At 42.5% G+C, this 21,268-nt stretch overlaps 2 protein-coding genes across 3 annotated transcripts; one reads left to right on the top strand and one right to left on the bottom strand.

Moving 5' to 3' along the window:
- Positions 1-409: 409 nt before the first annotated feature.
- igsf10 (immunoglobulin superfamily, member 10) lies at positions 410-10,206 on the bottom strand. Its single transcript, XM_088380848.1, has 10 exons — positions 10,110-10,206; positions 9,160-9,412; positions 8,610-8,739; positions 8,141-8,531; positions 7,117-7,872; positions 5,416-7,053; positions 4,200-5,336; positions 3,223-4,126; positions 2,672-3,038; positions 410-2,597 (listed from the first exon to the last, which is right to left on the bottom strand). Exons 2-10 carry the CDS (start codon positions 9,393-9,395, stop codon positions 1,053-1,055), a joined length of 7,104 nt encoding a protein of 2,367 aa, XP_088236974.1. The 5' UTR covers positions 9,396-9,412; positions 10,110-10,206; the 3' UTR covers positions 410-1,052.
- Positions 10,207-11,419: 1,213 nt separating this feature from the next.
- Positions 11,420-20,552, top strand: aadac (arylacetamide deacetylase). Of its 2 annotated transcripts, XM_088380849.1 has the most exons (7): positions 11,420-11,578; positions 15,157-15,380; positions 15,514-15,671; positions 16,636-16,864; positions 17,458-17,527; positions 18,113-18,284; positions 18,648-20,552. In XM_088380849.1, the coding sequence occupies exons 3-7, from the start codon at positions 15,531-15,533 to the stop codon at positions 19,254-19,256; spliced, it is 1,221 nt and encodes a 406-aa protein (XP_088236975.1). In that variant the 5' UTR covers positions 11,420-11,578; positions 15,157-15,380; positions 15,514-15,530; the 3' UTR covers positions 19,257-20,552. The 2 variants fall into 2 exon arrangements, with proteins under 2 accessions (XP_088236975.1, XP_088236976.1); XM_088380850.1 differs by lacking the exon at positions 15,514-15,671 and having other exon boundaries at positions 15,157-15,285.
- The last annotated feature ends 716 nt before the right edge of the window (positions 20,553-21,268 follow it).

Genomic DNA, 21,268 nt, shown 5'->3' with positions numbered 1-21,268 from the left:
AGGTGGTCAAGGAAACCGACCTACGCACCTCATAGCGAGCAAAAACACAGCGTGTTTATCTGACTGGAAGCTAGTTGAACTTTCTCTTCAGTGTTTCACTTTAGCAGCTGCGGTCCCACTGCCAGACAAAACACACATTTCCTTTCAGTAGCCACATATCAGCCCAATCTCAAATAATACAATTTCCTTTTAGACACCAAAGGGGAAGGATTAAACTATAAAAAGATTCCAAATTATTATTATGGTCTGAGATAGGAGAACAGTGGAATAAAGGGCAACATTCCTAATAATTAACCACAAGTAACAACAACAACAAATTTCAGAGATAATTGCTAAAAATCCATAATGGTCTATCATGTAATTTAATTCATACATTTAATTGTGATTTGAAGGAAAAACTACCAAAAAATGAAATGTTAGATTTATTTTCTCCCATACATTAGTAGGTATGACACAATTATATACTGTATTATTACAGATAAGCATAATGTATAACATTACTGTAAATTCTTGTGTACAACACAATCAATCACAAGTCTTTGAAATCGTTTTAGAAATAAATGCATCTGTTACAAAACTGAATTATGGAATCGTGTATTGTTGTAAAAAATGTTTCATATCCAGTGTCAAACAATTTTCATATTTGTATATTCATTAAAAATAATAGACATTTAATGATTTGTTCTTTGCACATAATTTGCTGCTAAAGGATGAGCCGCTGACAAAAGTGTATGTGCTCTAATTGAATCCATATGTGTGGCCGGCGTTAAAGCCTCAATGGAATCACTTTGGGTTCAAATGTATGAACACTTTCTGCTTCTCGAGAATCCCCCACATGAGTGAGTACCAGCTATGATTTTCCAGACATTCACTCCTAAGTCACAAAAACAAATATCCATCCCACCAGATGTTTTTTTTTTTAGTTTTCTTTTCTTAATCCCATTTAAATCCCACTGTCTCCTTAATGTCCTCAATTTAAATCAATGTAAAAAAAAAAAAATCACAAATAATGTACAACGTCTTTTGAAGCCTGTTCCCTTCTGCTGTGATTTTTAGAGTACACGCACATAAACAGCCTTTAGGTCAGTACCAAGATGGTTTTTGGCTACACACTTATACGTGCCCGAGTCAACGGCTGAAAGCTTCTGGACCACAAGCGTGCCTTGAGGGTGAAGCAGTTCACTTCCCAAGCGTCTCCCTTGTTGGGCCACCGACAGAACGGAATGATCCGGCAGCTCCCAAGTAATCTCCGGTTTGGGTACGCCAATGGCAGCGCAGTTGAGTTTCACGGGGGTTCCCGCCATTAAACTCAAGGTTGGAGGTGGCATTGCCGTGATGCGTGGAGGGTAGGCAATGATGACAACAGGGACTGTTAGCGCAGCCTCCCCGGCATCATTCCGAGCTCTGCAGATATAGTTCCCTCGGTCATATAAAGTGGTGTCCTGTACAATTAGAGTACCGTTCTTGAGTAAATTGTAGCGCCCCACGACTTGAGGCTGGGTAAGTGTGTGGCCCCCAGGGAGTGTCCAGTAGATCTTGGGTTTCGGACTTCCATCAGACAGACAATGAAGGACGAGAGGCTCGCCGAACATACTGCGGATTATTCCCCTCGGCCTTGTGAGGATGTACGGCTTTTGGCCCACGTCCAAAATGACCAGTTTTTCAATGTAGCCCATGATGTTCTTGGCACCGCAACGGTATTTCCCAGCATCCTCAATGCCAGAGTTATAGATGACTAAAGTTCCATCGTTATCTACCCGTCTGTGGGAGTTACGCCCAGTGGTAAGCCGTGTTCCATTGGGTAGAATCCAAGTGATATCTGGCTTTGGGTGTCCGTCAGCAGAACAGTTCAGAACGTTGGTTTTCCCCAAAGGAGAGAGAATCCGTTCATTGAAAGGGTTTTTGAAAATGGGTCTTCGGAGCGTATTGGTCACCTCGAGCTGTACCACTAACACGGACTCTCCGCCATCATTTGTCGCCATGCAAATGAACTCTCCCGTATCAGTAGGACGGACATTACGAATTTCTAAAGTCCCGTTATGATGGACATTAATCCTGCCACCAAAGTAAGGCGCCCTCAGAAATATGTTATCTGGCATTATCCAGGTGATAGTCGGTGGAGGATTGCCCTCGGCTTTACAGTCAATGAGTTTCTTCGAGTATTTGGTCGAGAAATCTTTCAGAACAGTCCTGTTCTGATGGTAACCGTTGATCACAGGTGGGTTCCCACCAATTTCAAGTTTGTAAACCCTTCGGTTTTCACCAGCAGGGTTGCGAGCCGCGCAAACATATTCCCCGCCATCGACTAGCTTTGCGTTCCTAATATCCAAAGAGCCATTTACGTGCAACAAGTAGCGTTCGTTCGATGCTGCTATGACATCATTGGTGGGTAACATCCACAAGATCCTGGGTTTGGGTTCACCAATGGCTTCGCAGTCAAAACGGATGTTACCTCCGGGTTTCAATCTGGCAAAGGTCTCGCTGTTTTGGCGTATCTTGGGAGCTGCGGTCACAACGGTGATATGTACGTGCATTTCATCTTTTCCCACTTGGTTTTCAGCGATACAAGTGTAGTCTCCTTCCTCGGACATACCAACCTGGACAAAGACATATAAACCGTTACGATAGATCTTTTAAAATAATTCACGACGGTGTTCTGTTGTTGACTCACTTGATTAACGTAGAGCGTTCCATTGTCAAACAAAGTGAAGCGACGTATTCTCCTTCCTCCGTTTAAGGAATCAGCCTGTAGAGCACTGTTGACAACAGTACCATCTGGAAGTCCCCAGGAGATCTCTGGCTTTGGAGCCCCTGAGGCTTTACAATCAACCTTGAAGTCATTACCATACAGAACTTTCTTCTTGCCATGAGGCTTGGGGTCTATCTTAGCTGGCTTCATTGACACCTTGACCTTCATAAGTTGGACGTCATCACCACTTGTGCTTTTCGCCATACAGAGATAGTCACCTGCATCTTTATCAATCACAGAATTGACCACCAGAGTACCATTTTCTAGAACCTGGAATCTGCTGCCCATCCTAAGGAGAGGAATCAACATTGGAAAGAAGAAGGGGAAAACTGTTTGGTGATGATCCCATCATTTCCTATTTCACAACATTTAAAAACCAACAGACAACAATCGCATGATTGACAATAAATCTTAATCAATTACCTTGAGCATGCAGTCAAAAACATTCTGGACATTACATTATGGAATCTTACCTATGTGATTGTTCTACCATCGCATTAGATGGTAGCCTCCACGTAATCCTGGGTTCAGGTTCTCCGATTGCTGAGCAGTTTAGCTTGAGCTGATCCCCAAAATACAACTCAGTTACTTGCTGGGATATCACCTCTATTTTTGGTGCAGCTTCTCTTCTCTCCACCGTCAAAGTCACCACTCTTCGCTCCGAGCCTGTGGAACTGGTTGCAATACATTCATATTTACCATTGTCGATCGGAGACAAATTCTTAATAAGGAGGGTTCCGTTTTCATAAACTGATATCCTCTTGTCCCAGGCGAATCTCTGTGAATTGACCAAAATGCCATCTTGCAACACCCAGTGAATCCTTGGCTCAGGGCTACCTTGACCTGTGCAGGGCAGCCATAGGTTTTGTTTTGAAACAACCTTCACCTGCTGCCGTTTCTCCTCGAGGATACCTGGTGGAGCAGCGACCACATGCAGGCGGACGGTAGCTGTGTCAGCTCCGGCCGGGTTACTAGCAATGCACTTGTAATGACCTCTGTCAAAAACAGACACCTGTCTAAAGACCAGAGTCCCAGCAGCAGTCACTGAAACCCTTCCATCCGGTGTTCTATGGTCTCTTACTTGAGTCCCGTTTGCCAGAATCCAGGAAATCGCCGGTGTAGGCCGACCATCTGCCTTACACTGAATCTCCACGGTATTCCCAGCATGAGACTTAATCTCTCTCATTTTCGGCTCGAGTATACGTGAAGGGTAAGCCACCACTGAGAGAGTGACGATAAGTTTATCTGATCCATGATCATTCTCGGCAATACAGATGTACTGGCCGCGGTCCTTCGTATTGGCGTTTTGTATCGACAAAGTGCCGTTGCGTAACACCTCGAACTTGCCCATTTTTCCTTTGATGGTAACTGTGTTTCCTGGATGGGAGAGAGAAAAACCTGAGAAATAGTTCTCTTTAAAAGACCATACCAACAATTAACATCTTAGTACCTGTGCTTGAGGAGAAGCGTTTCCAGGATATCACAGGAACTGGGTCTCCAACTGCGTCACATGGTAAGAAGGCATCCGAGTGGGTCAGGACCGTAAAGCTCGCTGCATTGCCACCAAGTATTTTGGGTTTTCTAGTCATGAGCATTGTGGTTGGTTGAGTGCCGGCAACATTGGGTCTGGTTGTGACAAAGACATTTTTGACATTGTTTCTGTTGTACGTGTAGATGTAGTCTTGTTCTGGTCTATATCGAGTAATGGTTTCAAAGGAAATGTCTTTCTCTGTCAGTCTGGGTTTTTTTGTAGTTGCTGTGTGACCCTTAAATGTCTGTGTTGGGGTTCTGACGTTATAGTAGACTCGATTTTGAGGGGTTGTGTAAGGTTTCTCCAAGGCAGGCATCGTGTTTGAGTGGACAGAAGGTGTTCTCGTCGTATAGGAACTGCCCCAGTCGACTCGGTTGTAAGCATAGGTCAGCTCCTCCGATGTTTCTGTGGTTTTGTCGATTTCCCCTGATGTTGTAAACATTAGAGTTTTTGAGGTACCCTTTTGTCGTAAAGTTGTTTGGACAGTGGTTTCTGTTGTTTTCTTGTCAAAAGTCGGACTTGTGTTGATTGAATACAATTTAGTATTTTTTAGTTTCTTTGAGGGTCTCCTTCTACGTCCTTGGCGCCCTCTCTTTCCACCAGGTCTCGGTCTGGTTGTAGGAAAATCATCACCGGACCCATAGGAAATTTCTCCGTCGGGATTTTTGTCTAGAGGTGGCTTGACTGTAGGCGGGGAAGGAAGAGTTGGTGTTTCAGCAGTGGTCAAAGACTTGGAGTAATAATTTGGGGTCACGGTAGTTACTGGCTGAGCAGTTGGCTTCAGATTTGATATCTCAAAATCCGCAGAGAACAAATCTCCATAATCGTCATCAAACAAAACGACTCTCGTTTCTGTTCTTGAGGTTGGCGATAGAGACTCTGTTGGGATGTGTGTAGCGATGGTGGGTTGAGTGGCAGGAGATGTCGTTGCGGTCACCGTTGAAGTCTGAGGTATCGTTAATGTTTCTGTGGTGACTGGATTTCTTTGCCTTCCTTGAATCTTTTTGTTGACAATTTTTGCCTCGAATTGTGTAGTGGGTGTGGACAGTTCCATATCTGTGGTTGAAAACAACAAATAATAAATCAATTGTTAGGTCAATGTAAAAACTACACAAATGGGATCAATTAAATTTACCTGTCGTCACTTCAATTGTGTATGGCAACGTTGTATTCCGCTCGGTTGGCTGGATCAGTTTCTTGATAATGGATTGGATGTCAGTAATCCTGTTGGGTTTGATGATGCGTCTGCGACCGTGGAACTTTCTTCTGCGCCCACCTCCTCGACTATTCTTGTGGGGGATGATATGGATGTGCTGCTTGGAGATGATGGTGGATCCCAATGATGGGGAGTTTATTGTTTGGGTGGTATGGAAGGTGATTTGATCGTCCCGCCTCTGTGTGGTGGTGACAGCTGTGATAGTGGACTGGCTTTCCGGATCGTAAAGCTCCATGGGGTCTGTGCCGTCCCTCATTGGAGTTACATTAGGATCAAGGGTAAATGAGAACACCTCAGTGGAGGTCTCTGGTTCTGAAGGATGCTGACCGGAGAACTGGAGCTGGGTTTCTTGTGAAGAGTCTGTAATAGTTTTGGGAAGTCTTTCCAGGGGATGAAGCTCTGTGGTTTCATCAGAACTGAAGGGGCTTGAGTTGGGTGAAGTCGGGTCATACATTGTGACATCTTCTCTGTCACTCATCAGTGGAATGTTTGTATATATGTTTTTTTGGATTGGCGGATAATCTGTTGTTTTTTCTATTTCTTGACTCAAAGTGACGCCTTGGCTGTTTTTTGTGACTGGTATCGTGTTTTCCATTTCAAAGTCGCCACCTTTTTCAGGGTTACGTGTAGTGGGCAGACGTGTAGCAAGTAAAATGAAATCGTCACGTGCCTCACCTGAGCCAATTTCATCATCGATTGAGTCTTTTTCTGTATTTCTTTCTCTTACTCCACCTTGTGCCTTCTTCATAAATTCTGCAAATTTCTTTGGATCAATTTGACTTTTTGTTTTATCAAAAACCCTATGACCAAATCCACGTCTTTTGCTGGCTGAATGCCTCCTCTGTCCTATTTGGCTTTCTGACCTACTTTTGCCCCGTGACCTCAGTCTGGAATGACGTCGATCAGAAACAACGGTTTTGGCTCTATCTGATGCTTTGTCAGAAGGGATGTTTGTCTTGTCAGTTTGCTCTACCGGGTTCTTCATTCCCATGCCTGATCCATCATGATCAAAGTCCGTCCATACCTCTGAGCTTTCACGTACTGTCACCTGAGAAACCAGAAGGTCAATTCCCAAGTGATTAGCAGCCAAACATCTATAAAATCCTCGGTCCCTGGTAGTCACGCTCTCGATCAGTAGCGTTCCATTCTCAAACACCTTCTTTTGTCCTTGAGACCTGTCCAATATGGAGTGGTCTGGGAGTATCCACTGAATAGAGGCCTTTGGACTTCCTGAGCTGCTACAGTCAAAACTAAGATGTTCTCCCAGTTTCTGGGATACGTGGACACCATTGACATCTGTCTCCTCCACATCAGGAGACAATACTGTCAGTCGAAAAACCAGAATGTCAGCATCCAGGTAGTTGGTGGCAATGCAGCGATAGAGGCCCGTGTCCGAGGCATCCGCACCCCGAAGGGTGAGCTTCCCTTCGGCCGTGATTATCATTCTGTTGTCCTCACTGACATAAGGGGCTCGCACCTTCATGCCATCGGGTAAAATCCACTCCAGTATAGGTTTTGGATCCCCTCGGACTTGACAGCTCAACTGAACCACCTCGCCTGCATTGATAAATATAAACATCAGTTCTGAGATAAACCGTTGGAGATGTTTTCACGACTCACCTGATATTACGAGATGCTCCGTTTTGGTTTGATTGTCTTTCTTAATCATCGTCCAAGGGGAGCGGTCTTTCTTGGGGAAGGTGTTTTCGACTCGCAGGTTGACTTCAGACTGGTACTTGATATGCAGAGTGGAGAACGTCGTGGTGGTGCGGTCGAGCTGCAAACTAACCTCACCTTGCATCAACCACGCGGGATTAGCTTTAATCTCAGCATCGATATTTGTGTGGAGCTCATCCTCGCCCGTTTTCATCTGACTATACCGGTACACCATTTGGGGAGTTTTAGCCAACATCAAACCTCTTTCAAGTCTCATGGGAAATTCACTGTAGGCTGCCAGGATTTGCCACAAATGTTGGATATGTTCATCGTCAAGGTTGCATACCAAATATGAAGTTATGGTCGTAGTGAGTGCAGTGATATTGTACCCCGCCTCCTCCTCTAAGGTAAGTGAGAGGTTCTCAAATTTAGATGGCCTCTGGACAGTGCAAGACAAGCTAGCATCATTGTGAAACTGATCCGTCAGGTTCATTCGTATGGAACCGAGTGGGGCGATGAAGTCCTTTGGGGAAACTGGAGTGAAATCCCCTTGGTCCAAGCTGATGTTTTTCTGTTTTAGATGGATCCAAGGTTTGGTGCAAGTGAAGGCATCACTCGGAAGAAGAGAGAGGCGTCTCTTCTGGTAATGAGTTGGATTTTCACAAATGGGACACAGCTGGCCTCGAGGATATCTTCTGTCCCGCTTACATTTGAGCACTCCTGGAAACATTCAAACATGATTTTTAGCCGGTTGTAGAGAATGACTATTCAACCAATGGTCATGTAAAACCATAAAATAATCTCATAGAAGAGTCATTTATGATTTGCTTATACGTGGGCCAAGTCATAAATTCCAAGATAGACTTTGGCTCTTGAAAACTTTCTTTCCGTCTTGTGTGCTCAGTCTTCTCACTGCCTATGAGGTCAAAGGTTGAGTAAACAAGTCTGACATTCAAAAATGGGCCAACTAGAAGAATGCATCACTCACCCGGGTGCTTCCGTGTCCATAACGGGAACCAGGTCATACGACAATCACACGCCCAACGGTTGCCGTGGAGAAAAAGATTCTCCAGACGGCTGCAGCCAGAGAAAACCTCCTCCGGCAAACTGCTGAGGAAGTTGTCCGACAAGTAGATGGTCTTCAGAGAGGACAACTTAAAGACCTGGCTGTGTCTCAGGGTAACAAAGGTATCTGGGTGGAGCTGTTGCAGGTGGTTGCCCTCCAGATTGACCAACTGGAGATTCGTCAAGCCGTAGAAAGCCTCCGGGCTGATGAAGTCAATGAAGTTGTGGTCCATGTGGAGTCGCTGCAGATTCTCCAGGCCTTGGAATGTTTCTTTGTTGAGTTCTTTGACTTTGTTATAGGACATCTTGAGGGTCTAATGAACAAAAAAATCCAGAGAATCTATTCTGGCGAAGAAACACATATTGTCTTTTTGATTAGTGAAGATAGTCACCTGTAATGATCGTAGATCTCGAAATGCTCCGTCCTCAATACTGTGAATAAGATTGCTGTGGAGCATCAGGATTTCCAATTTTTCAAGACCCGAAAGAGAGTTTTCACGCAGGACGGTTATGCTGTTGTACCTGGAAAACGTAAAAAATCCTCCAGCAATAATTCTGACCTTTCAGTATATTTGAATATAATCAATGACGAGATGTCAAGTCAACCGAGCTTTTCATTAAATGTTATTTCCACTCGGTGTAGAATAGCTCTTTAGGTTTGGACTAAAAAAATGCACGAAGAACAAGGGAGCTCATCTGGAACAGGAACCTTCTTGCTCCTCAAAGGAGACAATGAAAAGGCTTTGGCTAATTTTGTCAAAATGCTTTTAATTAAAGGCTGACCCAGCCGTTTGACTTTTCAAAGCTATTATGACGTCAGCATCTTGGAATGCTTGAACCTCCAGCATCGTTTAGGTCAACTCAAGAACAAGTCGAGGAGCACTCAGTGGATATAATAACCCCTCAGTCTGCTAAACATTAGAGAGAAAAGTGGAATCTCACCCGAGGTTAATTCTTTCCACAGACGGCTGGATGTGGCCAGGCACCGCGTTCAGGTAACGAAAGGTGCAAAATACTTCCGTGGCTACGGAGCACATGCACGACGTGGGACAGTCGCCTCGAACCGGGGACACGGCGGCCAAGAGCAGTAAGAGAGACCCCGGGGACGGCAGACACCTCCGCAGGTATGAACCTCCGCAGGCGCTCGTTGTGCACGGAAAAGTCATTTGGATCTGCATCGTAAATTTCAACCCACCTAGAGACAGGAAAGCAGACTGTGGTCACGATAACAATGGTGACTAATTCTTCCCAAATAGCAGCAAAATTGATGCAGTAAAAGTTTGGAGGTTAAGACTTGTTTAATTAGTGAGTTCATTTGGAGTAATGCATTGGAATAAAACAGGCAGGATTGGAATTTGGAAGTGGAATATTAATTGAATAATACAAAAAAAAATCTACAATTACAAAGAAAATGATTTTGCCCAATTGTGATATTTTGATTTTTTTTTTTTTTCGGGGGGGGGGTCCAAAGAGCACCAGTACTTGATAATGTTTATGATTGTGTAACTTTTAAAAATCCAAATTTAAAATTGACCTTAATGAGATCAAATATGAGCCACGGTTGCACAAATCAACGTTTTTATAAACTACTTTAATTTGGAAAATTTACAAAAAAAAATAAATAACAATGGCCCCTTTTAATTTATAATTTTATTAAATTGTTACCTTTGCTGAAGTGGTTGAATAATTTGGATGGTAAAGTCTTTAGAAAAAAAAAAAAAAGAATGGTGCACATCTTGATGACATGCGATAAAGTTCCTTTAAAGTTTTATCCCAAATACTGCCCAATATCATAATAATATTCTCAACCCAAAAATCACTGCTATGCTCTTGCATATGAAAACAGTAACACAACAGCAATGCGGCCAAAAACAATGCTAACTTCCCCTCACCTGTAAAAACAAACTTGACTGCCACCAAATTAGAGCTCCAGTAGAAGAAAGTGTTCCAACCGATAAGCCTCCAGAAATAATCCCCAGATGGGCCCGCTTCTTGTGGAGAGCATGTCTAAGGAGCGCCTGAAGCTGAAACTTCTTTTTGGTCTTATACGTGCCCCCCTACCGCCCCCTCCCCTCCCCTTCCCTTCTCTTTCCAACCTGCCCGAACGTAATCCTGGAGTAGCTGTGAAATATAAGGCCCGCTGGAAAAGGCACACATCTTCTGGGGAGTGCTAAACCTGGCCAAAATGGCTGCCAAGATAATAGTATTTCATTTCTCTCCTATTATTCCCGGAGAGGAAAAGTCATACAGCCCTTTTGTGTTTGAATATTTTTGCCTTCACATCTCAAATCCTGTATGACGTCGATATCAAAGATGTCCGATACTACTTTTTTTTTCAGACCGATACTATTACTACAACTCGAATGTCGTCGTTTGCATCTGAAGGTTTTTTTTTTGTTTGTTTGAAAGGAGTTATCTATTTATGGACAGTATGAAGTTTCAGTCGGACTGGAACCACAAAGCAAGGAGATCAGATAGCCTTCTCATAAACGTGTGGAGGGATGATTCATGCGTACGGAATGAGAGGATAATGAGAATCTTTTCATCTATTGCTTCAGATCACAAAGATCGCAAAGACTTCATTTGTTTGCGATTTTTTCATCCAACATCTGGAAGCCACACAATTTGGACAACCGACTTCTCGGGAACTTTATTGGAATTCTTTTTTGATTCAAGACATTACAGGAACCACTCAAGTGCTTAAGGTCAAAAGTCTTCTCAGTATTTTTTTTAACTCAAACGCTCTCGTCCTCCTTCTCATCCCTCGCGGTTACGATACAAGCGTGAATAAATTCAATTAGTCGGGATTCGGGGCTTATTCCCGTGAGCTAAAGTGAGTTTAATCTTCTGAAAGAGCTGATTTTCCTCCTTGCCAGTGTTATGTTCTGGCAGTGGCGGCAATAAATGAAAAGTTAAGCTTATTCTTGGGTAGCAATAAGAAGCTTAGTAAGGCTGAGGGGAAAGGATGAATACGGAATCGCGTAGATTTGCGATATTTTGTGTCTTGGTGTGTGTTGGATTGGGGAAAACAGGAGCAAGGATGCTTGTTTGGGATTCTGCTTCTTGGACTTCGATCGCAAACCAGCTGTATTATTCATCGAGTAATAATTCTTCAAATGTGGTCCGACTGGTAAGTTTGCTCAATGCGGGAAAATAATTGTAGCCAGTTTAAAGGCCAAAGGGATGACTCAGCAAACTGTCACAGCAAGCTGCTAGGCTCTTGGGTATACATGAGGACACATTCACCTGATGACCTTCGCTCGGTGCAGTATTGCACTACGTCATACCGAGAGGTGATTTGGATTCTGAAAATATTCGACTTCGGGATACATGGGGTGGATCGCACAGGATGTTGTCGCAGGCGAGTTTATGATATTCTTCTTACAGTTCGGACTTTAATTGAGGGTGCTTCACTGTGGGAGAGGAAATGATTTACATTCAGCCCTTATATCTTGAATTATTGTTGTGTCCACGGAGCTAGAATTTTATCGAGGGGGGCCAAAGATAAAAAAATAACCACAGTTTCTACAATCCCAAAATCAAATTCTTTTATATTCAACCCTTATATCTTGAATTATTGTTGTGTCCACTGCCGGAGCTAGAATTTTATCAGGGGTGGCCAAAGATACCCACCCCCAAAAAAAAAACTGTTTCTACAAACCCAAATTCTTGAAAAAATATGTAATAATTATCTGTCCTGGCATATTATCATATAAAATGTGCTCATAAAAAGTCATATACAGTATATGCAATGAGTCAATACTTCTTTTAATATTTTTAAAATATATTAAAATCTAATCTAAATGATCATCTAAAGTACACAGAACCAAAAATATGGTCCTTTTCTTGACCCTGAAACATCATTGACACACTGAACTCACACATGGCCCTTTGGCTTCTTGCTGATTTGACAAATGTCATCCGTGGTGATTCCAGAGGTTCCTCATCACAGCAAGCACACATTTTCTTAGCATCCCGTTCAACGTTTTCATGTGGCTTGCAACATAATCTCGTGGTTTGAGGCATTTGGACTCTTGTCTATTGTTCCCGTCCACGCCGCACACCAAAACCAGATGCTTGTCAACCGCTTGACGGATTATCCGCAATACGGGCAGAAACATTGCGAACCAATGTTGCGCTCAGTTGAGTGCAGGCTTCTCTTTATAATTTATAAATATATTTTAGAACATCAAATAAAATGCTGGCGGGGCTTAACTGGGCTACCCCCCGTCCCCTTTACTACCCCCAACGATATGTTTTTGATTCATCTTAGCTTCTTTCACATGTTTTGCTCTACTGTTATAAATTACCAGTCTGGTTTTACTGAGCTTTCTGCTGCATGAGCAAAAAATACTCAACTTCCTGCCCTTTGCTATGTGGCAAGCGCTAATAGTCGTCATTCCAAAGATGTCTTTTACTTTTGAACATATGGACAGTATGTTTCTGATTGCCTCGGGGATCTTGCACCGTGACCACAAGGCTTCCTATCCGCCCGCTCCAATAAATTCCTCCTGAGTGGTCATCGGGGGGGCCTCCAGTCCCAATGAAAGCTTTGCAGTTCATCTAAGCTTTTTATAGGATATAAAGGTCTCACTGGTGTTACGTAATAGTGTGATAAGCCCGGCAGTTTGTCATCAGTGAGCGTTATCAACACCTATATAAAGTTTGATTTGTCTTTGGAAGAAAAACAAGGTACTGGCTGGGAAACAAGAAAGATATTGGTGACAGCTTTTCTTTAGTTTTACTTGTTCAGTTATCTTACGTGAACTTCTGAGTACTTTTTAAAGTGGAATTAAATATACACACACACATATACACATATACACATACTATGTACATATAAAAATACACATATACATACATACACGCATGCTATACAAATACACACGTATACACAGCCACATATACACGTCCACACACATATATATACACAAATACACACAAGCACACACACATCTACATATAAATGAAATTAAATATGAATAAATAGATTAACAAAAATGAAAATAAATAAATAAATGAATAAAATATACGTGAAAATATTCAAATTAAAACTTTCAAATTGATTATATTTACATCAAATCTACTTAATTCCTTATAATACGGTCTGTTATTTTACAGGAGGCGACACGGCACACAGTTTAGGTCAACGCAGTTAGGTCATGGCGCCATCTGCTGGCCACTAAACGATATAGTATCATATTGTGAAATAATGAATAGGTTTCATCAAATGAACAGACAACAGGAGCACATAGACATTTTCATAATAATTATTATCATAAGCGTTAGTCGTAGTAGTGTGGAGAATGACGCTTTGTTATTTTTCTAACGATCCCATTAGAAGAAAAGTCCCTCCTCTGATAAATTCCATCCACACACGTTTGTATGACTTTAATATTGCACAAGAACAATTCTTTTGCCTTGTGTAAGTGTCTTCGCCTCCTCTTTGTGCAATGGTCTGCTGATAGCAAAGTTCAAGTGTAATGAGGTGAAAGCCTCCAACATTCCTTATCACACAAGTCTCGTACAGCCGACTACTGATAGAGCGCTAATCCGCTGCTGTTTCTTAGTAGCAGTCCCATGATCATGAGGCACCTCGAAGAAAAAAAAAAAAAGTACATCTTGAGGTCCAGGCTGTTCCTGTGCTTTCTGGTCACGTCATAATCCTACCATTAACTTCATGTCATTTCATGGAAATCTGATATATTGGGATACTTAGAATAATCTGTTATTGTGGTATCGGGGCTTGGTATCGGTAGATTTGAGTATGCTGAAAAAAACATTCCTAGTCAAAAGGTCAAGTTTCCAAAAATATGCAACCATCTTATAAATGAGTACTGATTTGGAATGTTGATAACATGTTCCACCAAAAGCTGCTTCATGAAGATTGACGCAGGAATTTCGGAGATAAAAGGGATCATGGGAATTAGGCCACGCCCCTTTTTGCTGAAAGTCAAACTTCGGCAGGCCGTATCCCCGGACCCCCTGCTCGGATTGATTTAAAATTTAAGATATACCGTTACGCCATCACTATTAAGATGTACGCAAAGTTTCCTTCAAATCAAAATCAATTTAAAACCCCTAGCTCCTGCAAATGCCCCCCGTGGCCTCTGCGGGAGTTCTCCAAATTTAAAAGTTTGAAATGTGCTTGCTGCTGACTTCTTCAGCAGGTTTGGAAATTCTTGAGGTGTTCCATATGGCTCCAGTGAGGGTTAAATTGAATATCGCCCATAAAATGCTCGTAAAATATGAGCTAAGCTCGCATTTTAATGAATGCAGGAGCACTCTTTGCCCAGCGGGATGTTCGGTATTGACGTAGCATCGCACAGCACGGCGCTACGTGGATGAAGACATCCACGAGTGTGCTACTTGACACGCCCGAGAGCGAAGGGGCTTCATGAAAGATTTATCACCCAAACGTAGTGGTCGCCTCAGAAGTTTGGTGAGTTGGGGGGGGGTTCTTGAGTGTCATAGTTATTTACTATTCCACCCTTGCCACAGCAGCTATTCAGTTAGAAGATGAATTTCCTCATAACATCTGATTTAATTGGCTAATTCCAAATTACACGCAACTATAAAAAGTTGCTAGTTTCTCCGCCACGATCTCACTATTAGAGTTAAAAAAATTGCGGGGACAAAATTGTGAATGAATTGTTGTCAATGCACTTATGTCAACTGAAAACAATTCACCTCTTGTAAAGTCGTCTCGTTAAAATATTTTATATGACAACTTCTAAGGTCACTAGATGTAAACCAGATTTCCATGCGAGAACAACATCTCCCTTCATGGTCTCCTTCAGTGCTCAATAAGTTCCTTGTGCAGGTTCCTTCTAAGTGTTTGTCATTTTTAGCAAAATATTAGTGTTTCTTTTTTTTTGTAAATAAAGCTTCATCTGCTTTAATGTACGTGTCAAATTGATTTTTATGTTCTCTTCCCAGCACGTGCCAGCCACAAGATCTGGCGGGACACGAATAACAACACGTTCACCCCCGTTGCACCACTAACCCCCCGCTGCGAGAGCTGCATCTGATCCAGAGGCACCTGAAGAATTCACAACTCGGGCCAAGGTGGGACGGGACGGTTCTTGCCTCGTGCGCATGTCACTTGACCACTCCAAACGACGCTTCCACGCGCATAGAGAGAAAAGACGAGCTGCGTGGCGGTAAATGTCAACAAACACGCGCGGCTGAACAGCAGGGGGGAGGAGAAAGAAGAGAGGGAAAAAAATCTTTATTTTTTGGCGCGCGTAAGTTGAGTCAATCTTGAGCGGTCGGTCGGTCGTTCTCTCCACACAGACGCCGCCGCATGCACGATGAGGCTGGGAAGCATCTTTTTAGTCGTGGCTCTTTGCTCCTTTAGCGCTTATTATATTTACGAGCCCATTCCTGAAAATATAGACGAGAGATGGAAACTCATGCTGACCGACACTTTCTTCAGAAGTCTCAGCCACCTGGTAAGCACTCAACTCTGCTTTTTTATTTACATTTGCAAACCTGATGTCATTAGGAAAAATATATTGTAAAAATAAATTCCTTAATCATCTTCTATATGTGGTCAAAATCATTTGTAAATTATTCTAATTGGGATTTATAGGGGAAATAAAATCATTTTAATTGATATTTGCTATACATAAATTAAAATATAGATGAAAGATTCGGCTTTGTAGATGAATTCTTATAGGCAATGCATTGTATTTATATTTCGCTGATGTGGTTTCACCAGATTATGTCAAATGCTAATCCATGTGTAGTATAGTCCTGCTCACACCTTCTAATAATAGAGCCTATTAAGGAAACTGCATGTGGTATACTGTTTCTTATCCCTGCCGGGGGTTATTAATATGACTCTTTTTAAAATCACATGCATCGTTTGTTGTTGTTGTGAGAAAATTAATCGGTGAAGAGGTTGGCTTTGACTAATGTGATTATTTTTGATAATGATTTTTGTTCTACTTGTGTGACTTGTTTTGCACAAAGATCGCATGAGAGGGCTCGATTGTGTATTTTTTTGGGGTGAACCGATTCAATTATAGGTCATTGTTTTCCAAATTAAAAGCAGATGCTTGCAAATGTCTTATGATTAAAAACAAAAGATAATAATCAGTCAGCTTTCACTACTGCAATCAGAGAATAATTTCTGCTTTGACAATTTTGATTTAAAACAATACCGCGGGCTGCATCGTAGTCATAGTTTCCTTCTGAGGGTCGTTATGACTGTCGATCCAAATAAATGTATGAACGTCTCGTATTAGTTCACTTGGCACTTTTTGTATGGGCACATAAAGTCCATGTGTCTTTGCGGGCTGAATATAATTACACTGCGGGCCAAATTTGGCCCGCGGGCCAGAGTTTGACATCCATTAGTCATCAATATAATTGACTAGCTAAAATTTACCCTTCCTTTGTTTCCTCTTTCAGGCAGATTTCAGTGAAATAATAGGCCTGAAGGACTACATGGGAGTCATGTACGTCATCACCCTGCTTGAAAACATCGCGCCGGTTTCCGACGAACACGTCAACGTGACGGTGGAGGCGTTCGACGGGGTGGAGGTGCTGCTTTACCAACCCAAGTGGCAAAGTGGCGAGATGGAGCTCAGGAGGGCTCTCATCTACCTGCACGGCGGAGGATGGTGTCTGGGGAGCTCACGTAAGCCGAGATTGGAGTGATATTTCGACATCCGATCATGGATGATAAAGCCGTGAAATTATTTCGGAAGAAATAACACACCGTCTGTCGGAGCGGTGGGGACCTCAAAGGGGGGGCCCGGCTTTTCTAATTCAGGACCCCTGACGACACTCCGTTCAGTTTGACACGTGTCGTGCTGTTCCTGCAATCTGTTTATCCTGGGTGTTTGAGAACATTTATTTGATCTCGAGAATGACTACAAGCTATTCTAATTAACGTTGGGAATATTTCAACGGGTTCTTGCTTGGATGTCTTTTGCGTGTTATCACTTGCAGTAAATAAACGAGCCTAACAAAAATAGCCAATGAATTAACATCGAATATCCCGCGGGTTATTGTCTAACGTGTTGTGACAACATTTTTCTTCATTGACGGTCCGATAATTATCCATCCGATAGTTATGGTGCACTGACTGGAATGTTGGAATGAATTGAGTTTGACCTGATTTGACTGAAGTAGTTTTTTTAACAGGTTCATCTGCAGCGAGTGGAAATGAGAAAATGTCAGTTACGTTGCCCTCTGAAAATGACTTTGTGTTCTGTCTTCTCTTCACAGATATGGGTCCATATGATTTCCTGGCCAGAAAAGTGGCTACTGAGCTAAACGCTGTCATTCTCTCCGTGGAGTAAGTCATTTCTGTCAAGATTAGGTTCAGGGCAGATGCTGGAGTTCACTCATAAATGAATTTCATTTGGAGACACGAAACAGAAACAAACTATCGTGAACGGTAAACTCAATAAACAGGAGGGACATATAAACAAGAGGGAAATAAGTATCAAAAGAAAGCAAAATAGTATTTGGATTTGAAACAAATCAAGTAAAACCACAGCAACAAGACAAGGTAGAGAGAAAGGCATTGAACTGAATGAAAACGGAACTAAATACAAAGTGACGAGACACAAAGGATCGGAGGAAGCTGATTGGCTAACGCAAAAGATCGGCCAAACGAGCACAGGTAGACGCAATCACCTGACGAGACCCAAGGGACGCAAAGGAAAACTAAATTCTAAAATCAACTCAAAAACAAATCCTGAAAATTTCGGACCAATTTATTCAGTTTAGTGGCCTTAGCAAAGGCTGACTAAAAAAAATGAATAAAAATAAAAACCTGTTTATACTTGTTTTCTCTCTACTCTAACATAATTCCAGTACGATTATGAAAAAGTTACGAATATATTCAATCTGCTCATCGAAACTTTCATCTTTCCAGGTACCGCCTTGCCCCTCCTCACCACTTCCCTGTTCCGTACGAGGACGTATATCGTGTTGTCAAGCACTTTCTCCAGATAGACGTGCTCGCCCAGTATTCTGTAGACCCGGGCCGAATCGCGGTGTCCGGTGACAGCGCCGGGGGGAACCTGGCAGCCGCTGTGTCCCAACAGGTAAATGAAACCTCTGCGTCTTGCTAAACAGGTTAAACCAAAAGTAAAATCTTCGGACTACTAAAATCTGAAGTAGATGCCATCTCTGTATACTTTACCACGGGCGATTAACTTTTGCACAAGAGCAGTCATGCAGGTTCACAATCTGCTGCCTCTAAAGTCAACTTTGCAGCTCTCTAAAATGCTTCTGGGGGTCATGTGTGAATGGCATAGAGACAAGCATGTGGGTTTTGCCTGAGGGGTTGATGGATCATGTTGGCTTTGAATCACACAAGTGGTGAGATGACGCAATACGTCGATGTCATCAGACGCTCTCGGGCGATTTCAGTCAGATATTTTCTTCTCTCTGCCGTATCGTTGCAGTTACTGAAGGAGCCAACACAAAAGGTTCAGTTCAAAGCCCAAGCCCTCATCTACCCTGTGCTCCAGGCACTGGACCTGAACACGCCATCTTATCAGCAGAATCAAGACATGCCCATTTTACCACGTACCCTCATGGTACGCTTCTGGAGCGAGTACTTCACCAGCGACAGGGCATTTTTCAGAGCCATGATGGCCAACGCCCACAACAACCCGGAGTCGTCCAGTCTGTTGAAGTTCGTCAACTGGAGCGCCTTCCTGCCTGAAACGTATCACGGGAAATACAATTACAGCGCCCCTGAAGTCGCGCAGGGAGAGGCCGGGCTATCGTTTGAATCTTTATCCGACCCGAGGGCGTCCCCGTTGCTGGTCCCGGACGCGGCCTTGCGCGGTCTACCCAAAGCCTACATCATGACATGCGAGTACGACGTCCTGAGAGATGACGGGATTATGTACGCCACGCGACTGCGCGCCGCCGACGTGGAAGTGACGCACGAACACTACGACGCGGGATTTCACGGAGCCATTATGTTCACCGTGTGGCCGACGGACTTCCGCATCGGTCACCGCATGACGGACAACTACATCAAATGGCTCAAGGAAAACTTGTAAAAGAAACCCTGACATTCACGCAAGGGTCGGTGAACCCGAATTCTCTCAGTTCGGCATTCATCGTTGTAAATATAGTAGATAGGGAAATTGTCTCGAGTATATTTGTCACACTGTAAGATTATAAATACATATTAGAGTTGTTGTTTTTTTTACTTTGAACAGTGTTTGAAAATCTTGGTTTTAAGAAATCGACATGTATTGCGGGAGACTAGATGCTGTTTCGGTTCCCCCCCAAACTCAGGAGCGCATCAAAAATTGTTTCTTGACTACTTTCATTCCGATAAGGTTCCCACGTGTCCCTGAGTATTTTCAAAACCGGATTTCCTAGTCTTAGAAAGTATTCACTGCCATTGATGGCTATAGATGTCAAATTTTAACCGGGCTTGGCAGTGAATAAGTTCAACTCCAACATACTCCTTGAAATTGTCTCAGCAAGTTCTTAGTGTGGGAACACGGTGTCCTTGAGTGAAACATTTCTTTAAGATTGCAGCGAGTGTACAATCGATCCGGAAGCACACAATTGCACAGTTTCCCGACATGCCAATCAATATAGGTACAGATTTCTTAATGGGGATAACTTACAAATGCGGGTAAACAATTTATCGTAAAGGACGATTCAAATAAGCCAGCCCCGCCTGTGCTTATGTCAATGTAAATATTTGTGCAAGTTTATTCTTCTGTATTGTATGTAGGTGTGCTTACATGTGTTATTCAATCCCCCTTTGGAGATCCGCTCCTGAAATCCTCCACCGCTACAAAGGGATAATAACAGTAACGTGAAATGGATTATAAGAGACTCTCCGTGAGAGAGCAAGAAGAAAAAAAAAAAGAAAACGTATAGTGCTGGTTAAATGGATTACACTTGCATAATGTATGGAATGCGCAAAACACATTTCTGTTTGCCTGTAGTATTACGAGTCCACGCATTTCGTAAAACCTCGATATTCCCTTTCGGCTTCGGCCGAACTGTTTTATTTTGAGAATCTTAGACACATGGGATACCTGGTACACATGGGCACCATGTTGGATGTTCACTATACTGGACATTGTTTACCAAAACAGGGAACAAACTGAAGTTGGCTTTTAAAGGTTAATGATATTCACGCAAATTCAAAAAAACAATGTAAATGTTTCTATTTTTTACGGTTGGTATGTTATTGTGAGCTGTATCAAATGGAGAAAGAAAATTTGTGCCGCCACGGGGTCGCAAAAAAATATAGACTAGCCGACAAGCCCTTTGCCTCGTAATTATGTTGCTGACGTACGATCAATAAAATAATAACTACGAATATTTTCCACTGGCAGTGTTGTTCTATCGTCAACGTGATGAGGATGAAGATGACATTTTTGATATGCTTGGCTATTTTCACAAACGTCTTTAGAGCTTATCACGTTCTCTCGGGATTTATTTGACCTTCTGTTTTTGATTTGAGTCCATTTTCTTCCCAGCACAGCCTTGACCTACCTCCCAAATTTTCTCCCAACAGTTGCCTCACATTGGTGCTGGTAACACTTGCCCTTTCCCTTCCTTTCATATTTGCTAGCAGAGAAGATTTTCTGCCTGCCCCTCATGCTCTTTGACTGGCTTCTTGTTGAATCAAAGTTTTGGTGCATTTCAGTTCTGACGTCTGTTTTTTTTTTGTGTTCAAGATGCAGTGTGTAAGAAACTGCTGCAGTGTTTCCTGGACATACACTATAAGAAATGATTTATGGGGTTAATAAGTAAAGCTCCAGTCAAGGGCTTTTCACACTTAATACTTAATATATACACAAAAAAATCCCCCCAAAAATCTATTTAAAAAATCCACACAAAAATCACATTAAAAAATGGCAAAATGTAAAAGAAAAACTAATAATAATCCCCAAAAATATTTCAACTGCCTTGGCCATCCTGCAATAGGCCCAAAAATCACGTGGATTTCCTATGATGCAACAAAATCCTCAAATTTTTCCAGGTTTCAAATAAATTTTTCCCCATAACAAAAATGTTTGAAAAGAAAACTCATTATTTT

Source organism: Syngnathus floridae, chromosome 7 (genome assembly GCF_059516105.1).
Source record: "Syngnathus floridae isolate MCC-2025c chromosome 7, RoL_Sflo_1.0, whole genome shotgun sequence".
In the NCBI taxonomy this organism is placed as follows: domain Eukaryota; kingdom Metazoa; phylum Chordata; class Actinopteri; order Syngnathiformes; family Syngnathidae; genus Syngnathus; species Syngnathus floridae.
This window is presented reverse-complemented; position numbering and strand designations above follow the sequence as displayed.